Source organism: Ursus arctos, unplaced genomic scaffold, assembly GCF_023065955.2.
Source record: "Ursus arctos isolate Adak ecotype North America unplaced genomic scaffold, UrsArc2.0 scaffold_20, whole genome shotgun sequence".
NCBI lineage: Eukaryota > Metazoa > Chordata > Mammalia > Carnivora > Ursidae > Ursus > Ursus arctos.
This window is the reverse complement of record NW_026622875.1, coordinates 40,715,835-40,738,686: the sequence shown is the minus strand read 5'-3', so window position 1 is coordinate 40,738,686 and position 22,852 is coordinate 40,715,835. Positions and strand designations below refer to the sequence as shown.

At 40.5% G+C, this 22,852-nt stretch overlaps 2 protein-coding genes and 1 long non-coding RNA gene across 5 annotated transcripts in view; 2 read left to right on the top strand and 1 right to left on the bottom strand.

The window, feature by feature from the left end:
• Positions 1-3,714: 3,714 nt before the first annotated feature.
• On the bottom strand, positions 3,715-13,225 carry OXSM (3-oxoacyl-ACP synthase, mitochondrial). 2 transcript variants are annotated; one of them, XM_026496893.4, is made up of 5 exons: positions 13,146-13,225; positions 12,225-12,360; positions 8,366-8,656; positions 6,700-7,814; positions 3,715-4,207 (listed from the first exon to the last, which is right to left on the bottom strand). In XM_026496893.4, the coding sequence occupies exons 4-5, from the start codon at positions 7,677-7,679 to the stop codon at positions 3,805-3,807; spliced, it is 1,383 nt and encodes a 460-aa protein (XP_026352678.1). In that variant the 5' UTR covers positions 7,680-7,814; positions 8,366-8,656; positions 12,225-12,360; positions 13,146-13,225; the 3' UTR covers positions 3,715-3,804. The 2 variants fall into 2 exon arrangements, with proteins under 2 accessions (XP_026352678.1, XP_057171900.1); XM_057315917.1 differs by lacking the exon at positions 13,146-13,225 and adding an exon at positions 12,849-12,912.
• LOC113253865 (uncharacterized) lies at positions 8,653-12,231 on the top strand. Its single transcript, XR_008960621.1, has 4 exons — positions 8,653-8,855; positions 9,376-9,523; positions 10,301-10,343; positions 11,869-12,231. It is a non-coding gene; the product is annotated as an uncharacterized LOC113253865 (long non-coding RNA).
• NGLY1 (N-glycanase 1) overlaps positions 13,155-22,852 on the top strand; it is a 55,524-nt gene continuing 45,826 nt past the window's right edge. Inside the window, exon 1 of one of the 2 annotated variants that reach the window (XM_026496890.4) lies at positions 13,155-13,393. In XM_026496890.4, coding sequence (XP_026352675.3) covers positions 13,263-13,393 — 131 coding nt within the window. In that variant the 5' untranslated portion in view covers positions 13,155-13,262. The remainder of the gene's footprint in view (positions 13,394-22,852) is intronic. The other variant, XM_026496891.4, reaches the window with a different exon arrangement.

Below are 22,852 nucleotides of genomic sequence, written 5' to 3'. Positions count from 1 at the left end.
TATTGAACCTATGCAAATAACTATATGGACATGAAAATAAGAATATACATTAAGAATTTCCAAATTCTGGAGGGTTCAGATAGGGAAGAAAAGATAAATGTTTCAACTCTGTTCATAAAAGTGTATGTTGGCAAATTGCTGACTGCTTAAGAAAAAAGAGAAAAAGCTTTCTTAAATCTGGAAAAACAAAACAAAACAAAATCAACAATGTTTCCAATAAAAAGTTAAAAAAATTAAAGACATCCTCATCAGCTTTTCCATTAGAGTTCTATAAGTTCTTATTCAGTTCAGTAGTATGATCATAGTTAATCAGACACCTGTACTTGTCAGTCTTTTCAATGAATCTCCTTGAAAATGAAGCACTTTTGCAGGAACACTTTTGCAAGAGAATCGGAGTGCAACAATAACTGTCTGTAAATGACAAAAGACTTAAAAATAGCTATGGTTAAAGATCTGGGTAAGAGTTCATTATAATGTGATTAACATGGAGATTTGGTTATGTCTGTGACACACATCCTCTCTATGACTCCTCCAGTACTGAGCAGGGGCACTTCCTGCACAGCAAAGGAGACGGACCATGGGAACAAGCCAATGACATGGGATCCCCGAGTTGTATCCCATGTCATACCATCCAGAAGCAGCCAGCCTCAGAAAATGCTGGAACAGCCTTCTAAAGGCAAACCTGAATCACCAACTCAGAAGCAATTTCCTGAATGTGGTGCCAACCTCAGGATGCAGCAGATGCTGAAATCAAAGACTTCTGTATGGGGCCAAGTCCCCAATAAGAAGAACACAAAGTGTGTGGGGAACAGGAGTGGCCCCCCTTATCATCACTCCTAATGATCCAATCACAATGGGGAATTTTCTGCTTCCCATCCTTGCAACTCTGGGCTCTGCAGTATTTAAAGTTCTGGTCTCCAAAGGGTATACAGACTCTTGCCAGGAAACACAGAAAGTGTCTCATTGAACAACAAACTGTAGTTACCACTAGGACGCTTTGGACTCCTTGTGCCCAGAGCCCAGAAAGTCAACATGCTGGCTGTGGTATTTGACCCTCATCAGCTGAAGAAGGTGGTGCTGCTTTACAAGGAGGACAGGGAGAATATGTGTGGAATCTAGGTGGTGTACTTGGGCACCTTCTGGTATTTCCTTGACTCCTGATGCCAGTGGTCTAGACACAAACAGCAACTGCTGTCTGGAAAAGGTGTGGTTTGATTGCCTAGGGCCCAGGGTGTCGGGAACGAAGGTTTCAGTCACACCACTAGGGGAGCCAGCAAGGCCCGCCAAGATAACATCTGAGTGCGAGGGGGAATTTAGGATGAATAGTGGATGAAGGGGAGGACGAGGGCCAGTGTGAACCTGAAACCTACTACCGCATTAGGAGCTACTACTTGTCCCACTAAGCTTCCTCTTCTAGGAGAAGTGGTCTAACTGTCTGTGTAAGGCTGTTATGTTCACCTGTTCTCCTCTGATGCTGGAATCTGAAGTCCACAGGGCAGGCAGTTGGAAAGGGAAGATGGGTGTAAGGTTTCAGTAACAAGCTGGAACCCACAACCACAAGAATAAACTGAAACCACTCAGACCTTGCTTCTTCTGATTTTGGGGATACGAGGGCAAAGCTGGGGCCCTTCATCATCATGGAGCTAGACACATAGCTGGTCCAGGAGTCCGGGAAACTGAAGGAAGATCCAGAAACAGAAGGAAGAAGCGGTTGCAGGCTCAGCCGCTGCCTCCACGTGAAGGTGAGCCACCAAAGCCCCGACGTGGATCTGCTACAAAATGGCTGCTGCTTCACTTCCCCTCTCCAGTCTCCTACAAGAACCTCTTACGGCCAGCATTAACTGAAAACATACAGTAAGAAGAATTCTAGGAAGTGTAGGTCAGCCTACCAAGTTGACACCTTACAAAACCATCATAACCTTACCTTAAATGACCTCCCATTACTTTCATACTGTTAACAAAATTTGTGAGGTTCCTTGTGACCTGACTTCCACCAGATTTTCTGCTTTATCTCCTATTCATCCCCACCACCATCCCCAGTCTCAGGCTATTATGTATTTGTTTAGTACAAATGTTCTAACTTTTCTAACCTTTCCACACTATTCCTCGTGGCTGGAAGACTTTTCATTCCTTCCCTCTCTTCTTCTTAACCTGGCTGAGACCTATTCACCCTTATGGGCTCAGCTTCTTTTAGGAAACCCTCCCTGATATATCACTTTATCATTGGTGGCCAGTACAAAACGAGGTCCATAGTTAGCACCCAACAAATTTTGGTTGAATAAATTAATATGTGCCTATGACAATTAAAACTGATTATAACTGAATGAACATGGCCGCAGTCTTGGGCATACGGGGGATAAAATGCTATAGTCAAGGTCAGTGGGTCGACAATATATCCAGCCTATTAAAATGTGTACAAAACTATTCAGTTCTGCAGAAGTATACATGTTCCATTTATCCACTTATTTACGCCATCCCTTTGCTATATAAACCCCCATTTCAACACATACTTCTTGCTTAGTTTGAGTCCCCCACAAAGCAGAGCCTAACATAAGGTAGTTTGTTTGGGAGGTGATACTGGAAGCAGGATAAAAGATCAGGGAGAGAGGAAAGGGAAGGGGGGGGGAAAGCCAGTAAAGAGGGTTACTGAGCTGGTAAATGTCCTGACCACTGAAATTTTATCTGACCAGAAACCCTCTGAGGAACTGCGGAGAACATTAGATATCCCTCTGAGAGGAGGCTGACGCATTTGACCACTAACCCAATCCCTCACTGGTTTTGAATGTTGCTCTAGGGAACTTGTCCCTATCCCCTCCCCAATACTTGCAGCCAGACGGGGATGAATGAGATCTCAAAAGATCTTTAGAAAAAGCCCCAAGGTGGAAAATTAGAGGCACCACCAGCACTTGTGGGGGACATTAGAAACAGCCACAAACACGGTCTACCACAGCTGCAATGAAGGGGGGCTGAGGTGATGTGGCTGGAGTCACCAACAAGTTCTGCTCCACTTCCCAAGGACCTTTATCTCCGTTAATCACTAGATGCCACCATAAATACAAAAAGAGTAAGAAACCAATTTTACCTTCTTCTTTCAGAGAACTCATGACTTGGACGTTTAGGGAAATGCCACAAATTTACTGCATCTCTACAGATAAAATGAAGAAAAGAGAGCTAGCTAGATAGAAGGGGCAAATAGCTCATTGCTGGCTGACTGACTGCTTTATTCAGAGTGTCGATCAATGAGGCAAACTCCCAGGTGTATTTGTATTCCTTCTCCTTATGTTGTATGGGAATGGCATGCCTGGAGTTGTACAATGCAACAACCTTGCCTAGCCCAGAGCAGCTACTCACCAAATATTTGTGGAAGGAACAAGAGCAGGTGAAACATCAAAGAGTTGTTTGACCTAGAGTATTAGAAAAGTAGAGATCAGTGGTTCTTATATGGGGATGATTTTGCCACCCAGAAAACACCTGGCAGTGTCTAGAGACATTTTTGGTTGTCAGAACTAGAGAAGACAGTGCTTCTGGAATCTAGTGGGTAAAGATGAGGGTGCTGCCAAGCATCCTATAATATATAGGACAGCTCCTCTTACCCTAACAAAGAATTATCCTGTCCAAAATATCAATAGTGGCAGAGTTGACAAACCCTGACACAGATAAAGGGTATCTGGGTATTGATATAGATTGATATATAGACTTATACACAGATTGATATTTATATATTTATATAATATTTTATTTGTCCACTTAATATAGTTCATAATATTTTTTTAAAAATCTATGTTTAATTATAAGTGATTTGTCCTACATGCCAGCAATACAAAGTGTTGCATTAGTACCACCAAAACCAAAGGAATTGGTGAGTCCAATACATCTTTTCCCAATTTTCCATTCCTGTGCCTTTAATGGAACATAATTGAGATCAAATTCTGGTTCTGTACAATCCAGGTTTAAAGTAGGTGGTAGTTTTTGATAATAACAAGCCAAAGCAGTAAAAGCTGCCTCAACCGCCCCTGCAGCTCCCAACAGATGTCCCGTGGCTCCCTTAGTTGAAGAAACTGCAAGGGCAGGTGCATGGTCTTTGAAAAGATGTTTGATAGCTTTGTTTTCAGCAGCATCTCCCAATGGGGTGGAAGTAGCATGTGCGTTGACATAGGATATCTCTTCAGGTTGTACACCTGCATCTCTTACAGCTGCAGCCATACATCTAATAAAATAAGGAGAGAAATTTATCAGAACTAAGTTTAATTTGAACACAGGAGTCTCTATATGCTTTATGAGAAAGAAATAAACATATATGCTGGATGAAGAAAATCATTTCCTCTAATAACAGAACCTCAACTTGGATCACCGTATGAGTTAGAATGCCATCTGCATGGGCATAATGAGTCACCCCCAGTAACCTGGACTGACTCAACACCAGAGATAAATACACAGGCCTATGGGTTTTATAATCTCTAACAAAATATATTTCCATTTATTTGAATTGATATTTTTCCCTGGGGAAAATATCATGTTGACTCATGATATGCTGACTCAAACCTAGAATAGTTTTTCTTCTAGGAATTTTTTATCAGTGGGGTGTGCGTGCGTGTGCATGCGTGTGTGTGTGTGTGTGTGTGTATAGTGATTCCAAATATGGAGAAAAAATTTATAAAAATGTTTTAATTTTTTCTCTCACATTTAAATGTAAAACTTGGCATATTTCCCAATAATCTAAAAATGTCTGCACCATTACTTTGGTGCTTCAAATAACCTTTTCAAAATTCTATTTAGGCTTTAAGAATTCTAAATAAATGAAGTACGGTGCCAAGCCAAAAAAACAAACAAACAAATCTGAAAATAAAACATTTCTCTGGAACAATCTCTGAAAACATCATCAATGTCAACACCTTCTTTTTTAGTTCCTGATCTCTGGGTTGCATACATTTCCTTAAGAGGCAGCTCAGGGTATAATGTGAAGTGTGATGAAGGGTTTCACCTAAATATAACTATTTCTTCATCTAGCTGGCTACTATGTTTGACACCAGGAACTATTTACTAAAACTCAAAAGCATAATTCAGGGGCCAGTAAACTGTGGCCCTGGCCAGATGCCTGTTTTTACAAACACAGGTGACCCTTGAATAATATGGGTTTGAACTGTGTGGGTCCACTTACATGTAGATTTTTTACAGGATTGTACTATAAATGTATTTTCTCCTCCTTATGATTTTCTTAATAACATATTCTTTTCTCTAGCTTACCTTATTGTAAGAAGACAGTATATAATACATACACAAAATACGTGTTCATTGACTGTTTATGTTATCAGTAAGGCTTTCTGTCAACAGTAGCCTATCAGTAGTTAAATTTTGGAGGAGTCAAAAGTTATACATGGAATTTTTTTTTTTTTTTTAAAGATTTTATTTATTTATTCAACAGAGATAGAGACAGCCAGCGAGAGAGGGAACACAAGCAGGGGGAGTGGGAGAGGAAGAAGCAGGCTCATAGCGGAAGAGCCTGATGTGGGGCTCGATCCCATAACGCCAGGATCACGCCCTGAGCCGAAGGCAGATGCTTAACCGCTGTGCCACCCAGGCGCCCCTATACATGGAATTTTTGACTGCACAGCAGGCCAGTGCCCCTAACCACCCACATTGTTCAAGGGTCAACTGCAGTTTTCACTGGAGCACGCCCATTCATTTATGTATTGTCTATGGCTGCTTTCACACTAGAAGACAGATTTGAATAATTGTTGACAGAGACCCTATGGCCTACAAAGATGAAAATACTATTTGTCCCTTTACAGAAAAGGTTTGCCAACCCCTGGTCAAGTTAACTGCTTAAAACGTAATATGACCTAAGCAGGCTAGTCTATTAGCTAACACATTAATTTTTTTTTTTAACTTAACTATCTCTTCTGCAATACCAACTTGCTTTTCAAATTGTGGTCCTCAGACCAGCAGCAGCAGTTTCATGGGAGCTTGTTAGAAATGCAGAATCTCTAGCACCACCCCAGGCCTAGAGTCAGAATCTGCATTTTAATGTCCCTGGGTGGTGAAAAGTTAGAAAGTACTGATTTAATAAAAGCAGAACCCTGTTGAAATGGCACAGAGACCACACACAACTAGAAGGGCTGACTTTACTGTCTGAGTCTGATGAAGGGCCAAAGAGGAGGACTGTGAGAGGAAGCACTCTGACAGTTGCTAAGCACAATTGGAAACATGAAAAATTGGCAAAGACACACATGGCCCTCTTTACAACTTTATAGGCCTTAACTAAAATCTAATTTTTGTTAAGGATGTTCAAATGCTTTCAAATATTTCAAACATGTTAAAGCAAAGAATTCAAAACCATTTTGTCTTGTCTAAAATGGAAAAACATCAAAGATACTGTACACCAAGGGCAGATACTACAATATCGGACTCCCTACTTTGAAAGTCTAATAAAATGTCTTATTTGGAGAAATATTTAAATAAAACAACAAGTCTTGGGGCACCCGGGTGGTGCAGTTGGTTTAGTGGCCCACTCCTGGTTTTGGCTCAGGTCGTGATCTTGGGGTCCTGGGATCCTGGGATCAATGTGGAGTCTGCTTGGAATTCTTTCCCTCCCCCTCTGCCCTTCCCACCCCTATCCCTGTGCTCACTCTCTCTTTCTCTCTCTCTCAAATAGGTAAATAAATCTTTTTAAAAAACAAAACAAAACAAAGAAGTCTTTACCTTAAGGCACCTTCTCCTTCAGGGTCAGGTGCAGTTATGTGACCAGCATCACCCGAGAGTCCATAGCCCAAAACTTCTGCATAGATCCGGGCCCCTCGTTGAACAGCATGATCATATTCTTCCAGCACAAGCACAGCTGCACCTTCTCCCATTACAAAACCATCTCTCTTTGGGTGAAATGGTCGACATGCCAACTTAGGATCAGGGTTTGTGCTCAGAGCACGGGCTCTGGAAAACCCAGCAAGAGATAAAGGACTAATGCAAGAATCTGTACCTCCAGCCACCATCACATCAGCATCACCATGGGCTATAAATCTAAAAGAGTCTCCCACAGCATGAGCTCCTGTGGTACAGGCTGTAGACACTGTATGATTGGGGCCCTTGAGTTTATAGCGAATGCTGACCTGGCCTGCTGCCATATTGATGAGAATCTTAGGGACAAAGAATGGGCTGACTTTACTATAACCTTTTGTCTGAAACATCAAAGCAGTTTCAGAAACAACTTCAAGAGGAACCATTCCCATACCAATTGCAACTCCGGTAGCCACTTGATCAGCTTCTGATTGAGGGTGCCAGCCAGAATCTTTCAAGGCTAACTCTGCAGCCCCGATGGCCATAATGGTAGGAGAAGACATGGACTTGATATCGGATTTGGACACAAAGTTTTGTTCATTGAACTGACCTTCATCACAACCTCTTGGCACATAAGCAGCAACACTGCAGGGGATATTCTTATACTCCTCACCGACCACTGAAATAATTCCAGTCTCTCCTCGTATAAGACGATCCCATACCAGCTGAGTTCCAACACCCAGAGGAGTCACTAATCCAATGCCTGTAATGACAACCCGCCTACGAAATCTGAACGTTGGCACAGTTCCTAAAAACCTCCTTTTACTTCCTATTAATCGCTGGCATAATCTTGAATATAGATGAGGGCTTGTAATTTTTAAGAAATTTTGCAAGCAGTTTGACAACATGGTTGAGATTCAGATGATCAGAAACACATTCCTGTAACAGATCACAACACGCGCAGGAGGTAATCACTGTTGTTTAAATAGCTTATAGGCCTAAGAAACAATAGCCGAAAACTTCTTTCAGGTGCTCGGTGTGAGCTGTTAATGAACACAAAGAAAACAACGTTAACATCACTTTAATTTATACTAATCGTCAAACCAACTGTTTTGAGTTCCCTTTTTAGACTGTAAATACCTCAGATATTCCAAGACAAAGAGGTGAAATGATGAGTCATTCAATTCACCACAATAGAATTACACCATGAAAAATATAAAGGCACTCCTGGCCTTTTATGGACTGCAGGAAGCATCCTGTATCAGGATTACTGAGGCCTTATTCTAGGTAGTATTTCTGGTGCCAATGACACAAAAAACACTTCAGGGCCTATTCTTTGAGGTAGGGGTAAGTAAACTTTATTGGTCTTCAAAATGTGGAGAAAATTTGGGTTTTTGACTAGGGCGGGGTTTGGGAGTGAGGGGCGTGGCCAACTCCCCACACCGCCTCTCAAGCACACCGCACACCCCCGAAGAAAGCACTCCCAGAGGAAAAGAAACCAGGCCCAGGTCATCAGACTCCCCTTTCCCGATCCAACCCCCACCCTATCTGGCGGTGCAGGAGCGGAAGGAGAAGCGTAGCACGCAGCTGATACCTTCACCAGGCCTCGCGCCGGCCGCGCAGCCGCCGTCTGCACACGCACGTCCGCTCATGCGCGCGCGCACGCACGCCCTGCGTCTGAGCCGGGTGCGGCCAGTGGCCCTTCCGCCGCGTCACCTTGGTGGAGGTCAGACCGCGGGAGGCGGCAAGGCTCAGGTTGCACGGGAGGGAGCTCCCCTCGTGCGACTTCAGTGACAGGATGATAATCAGGACGCGATCAGATAGCTTTTTTGCCCATCAGGAAAGGATTTTGGGGGGCGGGGTAATGATGTCCAAATATTTCCATCTGTTAGGAGAAAGGACACTGTCACATTCTACTGAAATCCTTGGAAAGAATTAAGGAAATAACTGTAGCCTCAAAGTTATTACCGTACCTCCCAAAGTTGTTTATAATAGTAAAGTAGAACTAACCAAAGTGCCTAACAGTAGGAAATGGGTTACTTTGTAGTACACCTAAAGGCTGTGCAGGCGTTTAAAATAATTTTGTAAGTGAATGTTCTGTGGAAAAATGTTGAAACCATGTTAGGAGATACAAGTTACAAAACAGTATATATACCTTTTAAAATATATTAAATATTTTAATAAATAATAAATAGTAAGATAAACATATTTAAAATATATTTTCAGATCTGCAAGGATGTACAATGATTGTGAAGTTCCCCCATTTTTGCTTAGTCTTAGGTAGTATCTTTTCTATAATAAACAAATAGTACTTTTGTAATAATAAAGCTATTTTTACTTTTTAAAATTATTGGATCTGGGGCAAGGCTCAAAATGCCATGTGCAATGTCTAACAAGAATGGAGACAAAAACAGATTGTAGACATTTATTTCTAAGTGTCTAAAAAATACAACTTCATTTGTTCAGAGTTAACTGTGAATCTATAAAGGGAAAAACATGAAATATTTTAAAAAACAACAAGAAAGCAAGATATTTATATAGATGACCATCTTTTGCTCACATGCTAACCCAGGTATGAGATTTGTGTCCTTTTTTCTTTTTTAGATAAAGGATTGACCATGTAATCTGCATCTGATCCTCCCAGCCATATTTGTTTCTTTCTGGACAGTGTCTCTTGAAATGATTGTTTCCGAGTGCTCTTCCTTCTTTCCCAGCTCTAGAGAAGAATTTTGGTCAAGCTCAGATTTTCCTGGTTAGTATTGGTTATAAATGAGTTTGGAAATGTACTTTGCCTAAAATAGTTTAGGAAACCCTAGTATGACCTTACGTTTTCCTTGATCCAAGCCTATTCAGTCACTTCTTAGCATGACCTTCATTCATTAACCATAGAGTTAACTTAAGAGGAATTAAATAAACACATGTGGTTATAAAATAATTAAAAGTTGTGAGTGAGAAATACCCAAGCTTGCTGTCCCTTTTCATTGTTATGCAATATGTTGAAATTACAGTGTGAAAAGACCTACAATATATTCTTTAAACCCAAACTCCTAGGAAACACCCAGTTTTAATGTGCTGTTTTTTCTTTTGTAATATCACAAGATTATCTTGGATAAGGAGTGACAAATCAATTAAAATCTTGTAGAAAAGTAAAACCACCAAAAAGTCATTTCACTTCTATTTCTACCTCTGATCTCCTTTCCTTTGGTTTGTAAAAGGGATAAGAATGTCTATGATACTCCAATAGCCATAAAATGATTTAGTACCATATTCCTTGCTGGTGATGCTGATACTGATCTAACCACGGCTATAAACTCATTATAACTTCCATGAAAGCAGGGCCCATGCTTATCTACTTCACTGCTTCACGGTATCTAGCACAGTGCCCGGCATTTAGTAGCCACTTCATAAATATTTAGTGAATGACTGAATTATGAAATGAATGAATAAACACATACACTTCTACTGGTTAGTATCATATACACTGCTTTGTGTGTTTTTTTTACCAAATAACTTTTTCTTCTTTTCACAGTAACTTTTTTGTTTCATCAGCTCAAGGACTGTCTGTGTGTAAGGTATGATCATCAGTTTTGTCTTTCCTACTAGATTAAAAATCTCTTATGTCCTCCATCAGACTACTTTGTACACAACAGGTGCTCAATAAATAATTGTTGGTTAATTACTTAATGCAATCACGCAATAGTGAATCACCGTACAATTTCTAAAAGGCTTCACTGAGGTCAGTGTTTTCTTTTTTATGTCAAAACTGACCCTGGGGAAATTTAATGGGTTATTTCTTTTTTCTATTCCATTTAAGAATAGTGCCACCATGTGTCAACTCTAATGATGGTGTGCTTAATAAAGTTGGAATCCTGAAAAAAAAAATTCATTATTTTGGAGGAAAAAAAAATCAAGTAAAAGAATGGAAAGTTCAATGTTGATTTAAAACTAGAACACCCTTTAGTTGAAGTGATGGTAAGTATAAAGAGATTAAGAGGAGCCTCCTATCTTCAATTTTTCTCAAGGAACTGAAAAATCAAAATATTTTCAACTTGACTTAGTGGAAGAAGCAGACAGGGAAAAGAACAAGTCAAAGTCCCTTATAAAACTCTCTTAACAGCTGCATAAATGGTGGTATCCAGGAGAGATTGTAGTTACTCGAGAACTTCAACAGGAGTATTGGTAAACAGTAATTTGGAATGATTTAAATTTCAGGTGATTTAAAATAAATAATAATTTACTGAATTACCCTCAAAATGATGATTTCTATGATTTTTTTAAACTCTGCATCATTATCACAGTATTAACTCTATGGCATTGGTTTTCACACCGTGTTTGCTTATTCCTCACAAATGCCTGGTGGCCATTATCTCTGTCAAGAGACAGGCTAATAAGCTGATGGTATTCTGTCCCTCCTGCCCCCCCCTCCTGCTTCAATTCCAGAGCATCTCCACTTTGGTGTTTTCTATATACTGGGTTTCCTCCTAAGAATTTATTTGAAAAAAAAAAAAGTGTTCTATTACTTAAAAATAAAAGTCAAAAAACTATATAGTATGTAATAACCTTAAGCTATTACAAGGATAAATAAATGTGAAAAAAGAAAAATTAAGGTGCATATAGTTTGTGGTTAGAGACAGCTAGCTATAATTCTAGGCCCTCTTCTCTGCACCTTTCCATCTTTCAGAGTTGTGGGTAGTACATGTCCAGCTAGGGACTACATTTCCCAGCCTTCCCTCTTTTATCTAGATGGGGCTCCATTTTCTCCAATTATATGGTAGAGAAAATGCTATATGTCATTTTGGGCCCATGTGGTTAAGAAGCAGGTATGCCTTCCTTTTGCCCAACCACTAACAATGCAGAAGTATCTGAGGCTCTATGGCAGGAGTTAGCAAACTACAGGCCAAATCCAGTAGGCTGCCTGTTTTTGTAAACAGAGTTTCATGGGAACACAGCCATGCCCATTCATATTAGAGTACTGTCTACAGAATACAAGTGCAGTGGCAGAATTAAAGAGTTGAAACAGAGACCCTGTGTCCACAAAGCCTTAAACATTACAATCTGGCCCTTTACAAAAAATGTTTGTTGACCTCTATTCTACAGGATGGAAGGTGCCTGGGAGCCTGAGTCACTACGTGGAGGAGAGCCGCTCATTGACTAATGACACCTGCTTTTTAAACTGTTATGTGAGCAAGAAAGAAACTTCTCTTGTCACTGAAAATTTTAATTACAGCAGCTAGTAACATACTATCAGTTAAACACACTAGTCTTGGAAGCTGGTCCAAAACCTACTTATTAAAAACTTTTCCCACGTATCTAGCAGATGAATGGAAATTGAAGCAGATGGCATAGCTCAAGGTCTTGCTCTGAGATACTGGAAGAAAACTTCAAATTTAAGAAGCAAACAGAAGATAAATCATCAAGAACATTTAAATAAGCTACTTACACAAATAACTTACCTTAAAAACATAAGGTCAAGAAAAATATTTGTTGAGGTTTTAAAGGTATGTCTGCAAAGAAGGAAGCCATCGGTAAAGTACACTTTCAAGGACATGGTGAGGCAGAGAATGGATTAAAGAAGCTAGGATTCATCTTCTAAAAGGAATAAAGGATATTAATGACATGATCTATCTGTGAAACAAAGTCACAGAATAATACCCACCCTTACTATGTGAGATGCATATTTTTACTGCCAACCCCTCCTTCCATTTTATTCTATTCTATTTTGTCCTTATGGTATATATGTTTTATGCTGGTCACCACACGGTAAATTGAGTCCACAACCCACTACGTTGCAACCTGCGGTTTGAAAACTACTTCTTTACAGAGACATCATACTATTTGAACTGGTACTTAATGAAAAAGATTTTCAATCATTCTTCTAATTCTAAAAAGAATCTATATACCAGAAACCCAGCAGAGTTTACAGACACCCGTTTGATTTTAAACATTTGTTGCTCCTTCCTTCTGAAGTTCCTTGATCCACACATGTCTAGGAACACCTGGCAGTCTGCGAGGAGGAAGCTGTAAGGTTGTTTTGTTTGGGGGGGGGAAAGAGTGGTTGTACTAGAGGGTTTCCCCACCTTCGTGGCTGGATCAATCGAAGCGCACCCTGCGGCGCGGAAAGAGCCTGGTTTCTGGGACAAACCGCCCATCACCGGCCAGCATCCCCCTGCCCCTCCTAGCTGAAGCCCCCGGGCCCTGACAACCAAGCACCCCGCCCCTTCTTTCTGATCGAAGCCCCGAGGCCCAGGCGACGACACCCCGATCACTCCAGGTCCAAACCCCCGACCCTCCCGGAACCGCCCCCAGCCCGCCTGGCTGAGGCCGCCCCGCCCCTCCCCGCCAAGCCCCCCGCCCCTTCCCGCCAAGCCCCCCACCTCCGGGTCGAGCGCCCCGCCCCTCCCGGCTCGCCGCAGAGGAGGCCGCGCGCTGTAGCGCCTGCTCAGTGAGGGACGCGGCGCGCGAGGGGCGGCGACGGCCCCGGGCGCTCAAGCATGGCGGCAGCGGCGCTGGGCAGCTCGTCGGGCTCCGCGTCCCCGGCTGTGGCCGAGCTGTGCCAGAACACCCCGGAGACCTTTCTGGAGGCCTCCAAGCTGTTGCTCACCTATGCGGACAACATCCTCAGGTGCGGGGCAGAGGAGTCACACGGGGTGCCAGGGCGGGCGGTGAGGGGGCGCCTGGTTGGCCTGGGTTTGGGGGCGCCCGGCTTGGGCCCGGAAGGGTGTCGAGGACATGAGGGACCGGGCCCTGAGCCTGGCTCCGGTTCACTATCCGAGCCCACCCGCCAGGGACTTCGAGACACAGGCGGGCCACTCCCTCCCGAGAAGAGTAAGTTTCTTTGCACTTGTGACTTGGCACCCAATGTCGGGGTGCTCTAGGGTGAACTGGAGGTCGCGGGGATTGCGCAAGGCGGAGGGAGGTGAGAAGGCGTGCCCTAAACACTTGCTTCCGTTCGGGTTAATTGTCTTAATGTCAGCACAGAAAGGGTAACAGCGTTTTATTCCCGCTGCGTGGATTTTACCGAACATAGTGCCTTAGCCACAGGCTTCTGAGAAGTTAGTCTCGACAAAATCCCCCCCCCAACGTTTTGTGAATACCTTAATATTAAAGCATAATACTACAGAAGTGGTGGGGTTTTTACATTTTTATGGTCTTTTCCTGCCCATTTTGTTGATTGAAATGTTATTAACCATACTAAAGTTACAATTTTCATATTAACACCTGTATTCTACTTTTCAACATGACCTTTTAAATAAGAATTAGTGAAGATTACCTTGGTTGAGGGTAATTTGTTATTCTCTCGTGAGCAGAAGTACACTTGTAGATCCTTAAGGGACCTTACAGGTTTGGGGAATTGGGAGGCAAGTTTGATTATTCATTTTGAATCATTTTCCACCTCAGTTCTTAGATCAAATCATGTAGTGGCTTGTGTAGGGTAGGGAAATGGGACCGAGGTTAAAGGAGCTCCAGGTGCCAGGTAGTTGAGTGAGTTTACCGCATTCATCAGGTCATCAAGGTTACTATCTAGGTTCTCTCTCCCACTTCACCCCCTCGTGCACTTATTCTTCTAAGTGGTGGGTATATTGGCACGAAGTCTAAAAGGAAATGCTTAGTTTCAAGGTTATAGATTTGATGTGACCCAATTTTAGAGACATTAGTTACAAGTGTAGTGTTTTAGCCCATGGCGTTTCATTCTTCATGGCAATATATTGTTCATAGAGGTAACATTAAGGATTTTAAAAGTAAAGTGAAGGAAAAATGACCCTTTATTATTCGCCCAATGCTATAACGGATGTGCAGTATGTGCAGTGTACACAGCCACAAAATTGTGACCTATGTGGAGACTGCCTTTCTCCTCTGTGACACCTTCTCAACTCACCTCTACCCTGTGAGATCTAACAGCTCTTCAAAGCACAGGGATGCCAATGGACTCTGCATGAATGAACTCATAAGCTGAGTCCTCCAGATATTCTGAGCTGGGACCCCCAAACTGGAAAGCCACCAAACTATTTAAACCCCTTTATTCAGAAAAGGGGTTAGTTTCAAGGTTATAGATTTGGGAAAAGGGAAGGGAAGTGGCCTTGTAATAGGATTCACTTCTGCTTTTAATCTAGTGAAACCCAAAATACTAAGATCAAGGTGTTTTGAGGAAGGAAAACCTTTGCATGCAAATAATGACTTGGCATCATAATCACCATTATGAATATTTATCAGACTCATAGAAGAAACTTGGCATGCTGTCAGTTCATGTTACAGTCTTTCCTTTGGCTTATGTTTCTGAATTGAAAAGTTTTTATCTAAAAAGGGAATTAGGAGTCTAGAACTCATAATTGAAGATAGTATGAAAAGCTACCCTTGTTAGTTTAATTACAGTTATGCCTTGTTTTATTGCTCTTCACTTTATTGTGCTTTGCAAATACTGTGGTGTTTTTTTTGTTTTTTTTTTTTACAAATTAAAGATTTGTCTGTTGAGCGAGTCTATTGGTGCCATTTTTTTCAACAACTCACTTTGTATCTCTGTCACATTTTGGTAATTCTTGTAATATTCAAACTTTTTCGTTGTATTTGTTATCTGATCAGTGAGCTCTTTCATTTAATTGAAATATACTTGACACATAATGTTACATTAGTTTCAGTAGTACAACATAGTGATTCCACAACTCTGTACATTATGCTGTGCTCATAAGTATAGGTACCATCAGTCACATACAGTTCTATTATAATACCATAAATTATATTCCCTATATGTATCGTTTATCTCCATGACTTTTTTTTTAGTGAGCTCTGTGCCCAGTGTGGGGCTTGAACTCATGACCCCAAGATGAAGAGTCACATGCTCTACTGACTGAGCCAGTCAGGCGCCCCCCTCCCACCCCCGTGACTTACTTATTCTATAACTGGAAGCCTGTGTCTCCCACTACACTTCACCCATTTTGCCCATCCCGCACTCCCCCCTCCACCCCTACAACCATCATTTGTACTCTGTATTTATGTGTTTGATTCTGTTTTTTGTTTGTTTTGGTTTTTTATCCACATATAAGTGAAATCATATAGTGTTTGCCTTTCTCTGTTTGACTTACATCTCTTCTCATAATACCATCTAAGTCCATCTGTGTTATTGCAGATGACAAGATCTTATTCTTTTTTATGGCTGAGTAATATTCTGGTGTGTGTGTGTGTGTGTTTGTGTGTGTGTATGTATACACACCACATCTTCTTTATCCTTCAGCCAGTTATCTTTGATGTTAATAGTGTTTTGGGATGCACCAACTGTACCCACATAAGATGGCAAACTCTATAAATGCTGTGTGCATTGTGACTGCTCCACCCATTGGCCCTTCTCCTGTCCCTCTCTTTTCCCTGTGTCCTGACACACAATAATAATTGAAATTAGGCCAATCAGAACCCTGCAATGGCCTAAGTGTTGAAGTGAGAGAAAGGGGTGCATGTCTCTCACTTTAAATCCACAACTGGAAGTAATTCAGCTTAGTGAGGAGGGCATGTCAAAATCCATGATAGCCCAAAAGCTACGCCTATTGTACCAAACAGACAAGTTGCAAATGCAAAAGAGAAGTTCTTGAAGGAGATTAAAAGTGCTACTCCAGTGAACACACAAATGATGAGAAAGCGAAACAGCCTTATTGCTACTAATGGAAGAAGTTTTAGTGGTCTATCTAGATAGAGGATGAAGCCAGCCTCAGCATTCTCCTAAAAACCAAAGCCTAATCCCAAGCAAGGCCCTACCTCTTCTCTGAAGGTTGAGAGAGGTGACGAAGTTGAGGAAGAAAAGTTGCACCCTAGCAGAGGTTGGTTCCTGAGGTTTAAGGAAAGAAGCTGTCTCCATAACACAAAAGAGCAAGGTAAAGTAGCAAGTGCTGATGAGAAGCTTCAAGTTATCCAGAAGACCTAGCTAAGATGATTCATGAAGGTGGCTACACTACAACGGATTTTCAGTGTAGACCAAATAGCCTTTTATTGGAAGAAGATGCCATCTAAGATTTCATAGCTAGAGAGGAGAAGTCAAAGTCTGGCTTCAAAGGACAGGGTGACTCTTATGTTAGGGGTTAATACAGCTGGTGACTCAAAGTTGAAGTCAGTGCTTATTAACCATGCTGAAAATCCTAGGGCTCTTAAAAATTATGCCAGATCTACTTGGCCTATGGTCTGTAAATGGAAGAAACAAAGCCTGGATGATAGCACATCTGTTTGCTATGCAATTTACTGAATATTTTAAGTCCACTGTTGAGACTTGTTCAGGAAAAAAAGATTCCTTTCAAAATATTGCTCATTGACAATGCGCCTGGTCACCTAAGAGCTATGATGGAAATGTACAATGACATAATGTTGTTTTCATGACTGCTAACACAGCATCCATGCTGCAGCGCATGGATCAGGGAGTCCTTTGGGCTTTGGAGTCTTTTATTTTAACAATTACATTTTATAGAGCTATAGCTGCCATAGATAGTAATTCCTCTGATGGATCTGGGCAAAGTAAGCTGAAAACCTTTTGGAAAGGATTCACCATTCTAGATGCCATTAACATTTGTGGTTCATGGAGGGAGGTCAGAATATCAACATTCATAGGAGTTCAGAAGAAATTGATTCCAGCCCTCATGGATGACTTTCAGGGATTCAAGCCTTCAGTGGAGGAGGGGACTGCAGATGTGGTGGAAACAGCAAGAGAACTCGAGTTAGAGGTGGAGCATACAGATATAGTTGTAGCTAAATTGCTGCAATCTCATGATAAAACTTTCATGGATGAGAAGTTGCTTTTTATGGATTAGCAAAGGAAGTGGTTTCTTCAGATGGAATCTACTGGTGAAGATGCTGTGAGGATTGTTGAAATGACAACAAAAAAATTAAAATATAACAAACTTTGTTGATAAAGCAGCAGCAGGGTTTGAGGGGATTGACTCCAATTTTGAAAGATGTTCTATCAAATAGCATTGCATGCTACAGAGAAATTGTTCATGAAAAAAAAAGAGTCAATTGATGTGGCAAACTTTTTTGTCTTGTTTTAAGAAATTGCCATACCACACCAACCTTTAGCAACCGTCAGCATTGAGGCAAACCCTCCACCAGCAAAAAGATTACAACTCCTGAAAATTCATTTGGTAGTTAGCATTTTTAGCGTTAAAGTATGTTTAAGGTATGTACAATTTTTTAAAACATGCTATTAAACACTTAATAGACTACAGTATGGTATAAACATGACTTTTATATGCAGTGGGAAATTTTAAAAATTCATTTGACTTGCTTTAGTGTAATTTTCACTTAATTACAGTGGTCTAGACCCAAACCTATAATATCTCAGAGGTATGCTTATAACAGTATTAGTCCCCGCTCTTATATTAGAATTAAAACTCCTTTAGCCTTCAGGAAGTTAGAAAACACTTTCTTCCACTTCTAAGTCCAGTGACTTGTTAACCTCTTAACAGAAAAGCCCCTGAACTCTTCTTGATCTCTAGCTACACTACCTTACAGAACCGTTAATCTGACTTATTTAAGAGTAGAGAAAACCAAGGTTTCTGTTCCTTTTGTTGTCTTGGGAAATTGATCAGTGTTAGAGATAAGGGACTGTATCAGGGATGTTATCTTGGTATATCTTGTTCCTACCTTAGGGTTTGACATAGTGTTTTATGAAATGAGTGCTGAAATAAGAATTTTATTAGTAGGTTTTGTTTTGTTTTTTTAACAGCAATACTTGTCACTGCACTCAAGTGAAGATAATACCTTTGATTACATTTCAGATTTCTGCTTCAGGTGATGTTTACCTTTTCCCCAACTAAGAGACATAAAGCTAGTGAAATTATAGAATAAAACATAAGCTAATTTGCATGCACTATATGCTATGGGTTTGAACTTTTTACTTTTTTTTTCAGTTCACTGACTTCTAGATAAAGATGAGCTGTCCTCAATAATATCTACTTTGCAAAATTTATAATAGTTTGACTAGCATTCCACATGTGTTCCTTAGATAATTTGCTCTGTTCTTTAAAAAATATGTTTGATGTTCCACTAATTTCTTTTGAAAACTGCACAGAGTTACTGGTTACAAAGTGCCAAGGGCCAAGAATAGAAAGTGGTTTCTTCGAAGAAAATAAATATGTTTAGGAGAAAGACACAAGTATGGAAAATAGCCACAACATAAAATCTAGAGAACAGTTGGAAGATAGTGTTCAAGCAGTTACATGTTTATGTGTGGAGATGATAGAGGGACCTAGTGTAGAATAGTTTTGAGAACGGAGGTTTGATAAGATGGGATGGGTTCATGGAATAGCAGAGAACATATATTTGACATAAGAGGCAAGAGAAAATGATTGTACTTTCTAGAGTCAAAGAGAAACATGAAGGAGTTTCATGAAGAATAATGATGTGTGAAGACACAAGGCATAGGTTTCATTTGTGAAACTATTACAGTAATCATAAGCATAACTGGGGATAGAATGGAGAAAGAACTATCGGAGACAGGGATTGGCAGTTCTTGATGACTGAAAGCAAGGAGTAGAGCTGGTAATGAGAGGAGACAAAATAACCCAAATAACTTCAGATTTCTAATCTGCGTGACTGTTGACAACTGGAGAAATTGAGAGAGGGTAGTTAATTGAGGATTGGTGAGCTTGTTGGCATATTGTATGGTGGAGAGTATGTAAGCTTTGTAATCAGACCAGTGGGTTTATATCCCAGTCAATCATTTCCTAAGAATATGGTTATAGGCAATTTATGTAAAGTCTCTGGGTTTCAATTTCCTCATTTTTTTTCAGTTTCCTCATTTTTAAGAGGAAAGAAAAATGCCTGCATTATACGATTGTTGCAAAAGAGAAATGAAGATACATATGTTGTCTATTGTTACCATTATTCAGTTTTTCATGTTGAACAAGCTAGATTTTGTGTATGTTTCCCTTTTTGTCAGCTACATAGAATGGTAGAGTTAGAGCTAGAGATGGTTCCCAGATGGTTCTAAAGATGTTTTTGAAAAATGTACATGTATCTCAGAATAGTAGATTTTCAGAAGGCCTAGAAATATTTTTTAAATGGCCTACAAACTGACTTTTGTGATTAGTAATAAAAATACAAGATTATAGGATTTCTCGTGTACTAAATTTCCATTTATGTAAACCTTTCTGAGATTATGCATCCTAAAGAGGTAGAGGGCTAGTAATTGGTTAGATACATTTAATTACCAGCATTTCTGAAATTCTGAGATAGAAACATTTAAGTTTTTCTTTTTTTCTGAGTTGGTGACCTCAGTGGGAGACCTACTGTTAACATATCTTAAGATCTTTTTGGGGGCTCCTGATGCCTTTGGCTCAGGTCATGATCCCAGGGTCCTTGGATCGAGCCGCATCAGGCTCCCTACTCAGCGGGGAGCCTGTTTCTCCCTCCCCCTCTGCTATTCCCCCTGCCTGTGTGCTCTCTCTCTCAAATAAATAAAATCTTGAGGAAAAAAAATCTTTTTTTTTTAAGATTTTATTTTTTTATTTCAGAGAGCAGAGGGCAAGGGGGTGGGATTCAAAGGGGGAGAGGAACAGGGAAAGAATCCCAAGCAGACCCCGTGCTGAGCACAGAGCCGGACATGGGGCTTGATCCCATGATCCCGAGATCATGACCTGAGCTGAAACCAAGAGCTGGACCCTCAACTGACTGAGCCACCCAGGTGCCCCAGTGTGTCTTAAGATCTTAAATACATGGTCGATTATTTTTTATAATAATTTTTTATTATGTTAGTCACCATACAGTATATCCTTAGTTTTTGATGTAGTGTTCCATGATTCATTATTTGCATAATTATGACTTTCAGGGTGAAAAGCATGACTTTTTTCTACCATTCAGTTGTAAAAACAAAGACAGCGAGGGGGTAAGACAGCTAGGAAGACACCAAAGTATGTTCAAAGTGATGGTGAGTGAGGTGTGGGACACTTTGCTGCCCTTTCAAGATCCCATTCTTCCAACATCATCCAACAAACAACCAAGAAAAAAAAAGCGAAGGTGCTAAATGATTGCAAACAAGCAAGATAAATATTACAAGTTGCAGGAATAGTTAAGGGTCAGCAGAGGTAGAAAAAACACAATGAAGAATTACAGCAAAAAATATTTGAGAAAAGTCTGCAGAGGAAATTAAGTTAATGGAAGAAGAAAATGAAGCAAAAATAAAGGTGATCCCTAGGGGTACTTCAGACACTGCAAGATAAGGAGAATAGTAAGGAGTTCAAGGGTGGTGGGTATGCTGGCATGAAGCTAGAGATTTAGGAAATGTTTGTTTGGTACTTTTCCAAGGGCAGGAAATGGGATCTGCTGGATATGAGCTCTAGTGTCTTTATGGCAAGTTCTCTAAGCCTTTGAGGGCTTCAGGATGAACTTTTGGCACTATTGTGTGTTCAGTGCTATGGCTGATGTGCTCAACATATTTAAAAAGAGGGAGGCGCCTGGGTGGTGCATGGGGCGCTTGGGTGGTGCATCGTTAAGTGTCTGCCTTCGGCTCAGGGCGTGATCCTGGCGTTCTGGGATCGAGCCCCACATCAGGCTTCTCCACTAGGAGCCTGCTTCTTCCTCTCCTACTCCCCCTGCTTGTGTTCCCTCTCGCTGGCTGTCTCTCTCTGTCAAATGAATAAATAAAATCTTTAAAAAAAAAACATTTAAAAAGAGGAAGATAGGATTTGGGTAACTGGACATTACTGTTGGTCTTTTTGATTTGTTTTTGTTTGCATTATGTTTTTAGGGAGAAAAACAGATAATGGTATGTGAGGCCCATAGATGTTAAAAGATAGAAAATTGCTGACTAGACTGGAGCCGAAAAGCTATATCAAGAATTACTTTGAAACATGTATCAAAATAATAAGCTGTATCAGATCAACTAGTCTAGGTTTTATAAGAATTTTTAAACAGTGGTGAAAGAGGAAAAACTAGAAAATTAAAGCCAGAGAAAGACTTTTGATCATGTAAAAATCTGGAAGCTATTGGGGAAAAATAGGTTAAAAAAAATCAGGCAGCTTTGCACCAGTAGATTATATCATCCCGGTGGTACTGATGTTTATGACCCTGTGAAATGTGTTGAATATCACGAAAAGATGCTTCGTTTATCTATAACTGGCCTTGATAAATGTAGGAGTATCGTATAGGTTAATGTTTTTTGTTTTCATGGTAAGAAAACGAGGCACACTTATATTGTGGCATAAAAGCCAGAGATGCTGAATATCTTGCAGTGCTCAGGGCAGTCCCCTACAACAAAGACCTCAAATGTCAATAATACCAAGGTTGAGAAACTCATTTAATACACAGAATAAAAGAGTAGAGCGTTTATTATTGTCTTTTTTAACCACCTGTGATGCTCAAAAGACCCGTATTGAAGAACAGTGTTTTTTTTCTTTTTTTCCAGTTTTTTGTGGATCTATAACTTTGTAAAGTACAATAAAAATTTCATGGCATATCAAATTGTTAGAAAAATTGCTGAGTAGTCTTAATTTCAGCACTTCTCATGAATGACTAGCAAGGAGTTTATAGATGGGCACCAGTCTATGGACATTTTGAATAACACTATTTTAGAGCTTTATCTCTGAATAATCTGTAATAAACTTGTATAATTTTTGAAATTAAGGAGAAGTTTAAAGAGGATTCATGTATTTATGACATTTTGGCAATAGAGAGTTGTTTGATGGAAAACAAATGTGAAATATGTTGAAATTTCCAAAGTTCAATTAGGACAGAAATGGTTAATGAGTTGCTAACAGTTGATAGCATTGTCCACTATTCCCATTCCATACCCCAAGCAGATGGCCTTGGCACTCCCATCGATGGACCCCTGACACAGCCTCCGAATCCGTCTTAAAATAGTGCTAATGAAAGCCACTACTTTTGTAAGGGAATTCGTATCAGATATGAAATCTCATCAGGATGCCAGGGTGGCTCGTTCGGCTAAGTGTCTGCCTTTGGCTCAGGTCATGATCCCAGGGTCTTGGGATTGAGTCCTGCAGCAGGCTCCTTGCTCGGTGGGGAGTCTGCTTCTCCCTGTGACTGCCATTCCCCCTGCTTATGCGTGTGCTCTGTCTCTCTCTGACAAATAAATAAAATTTTTTAAAAATCTCAT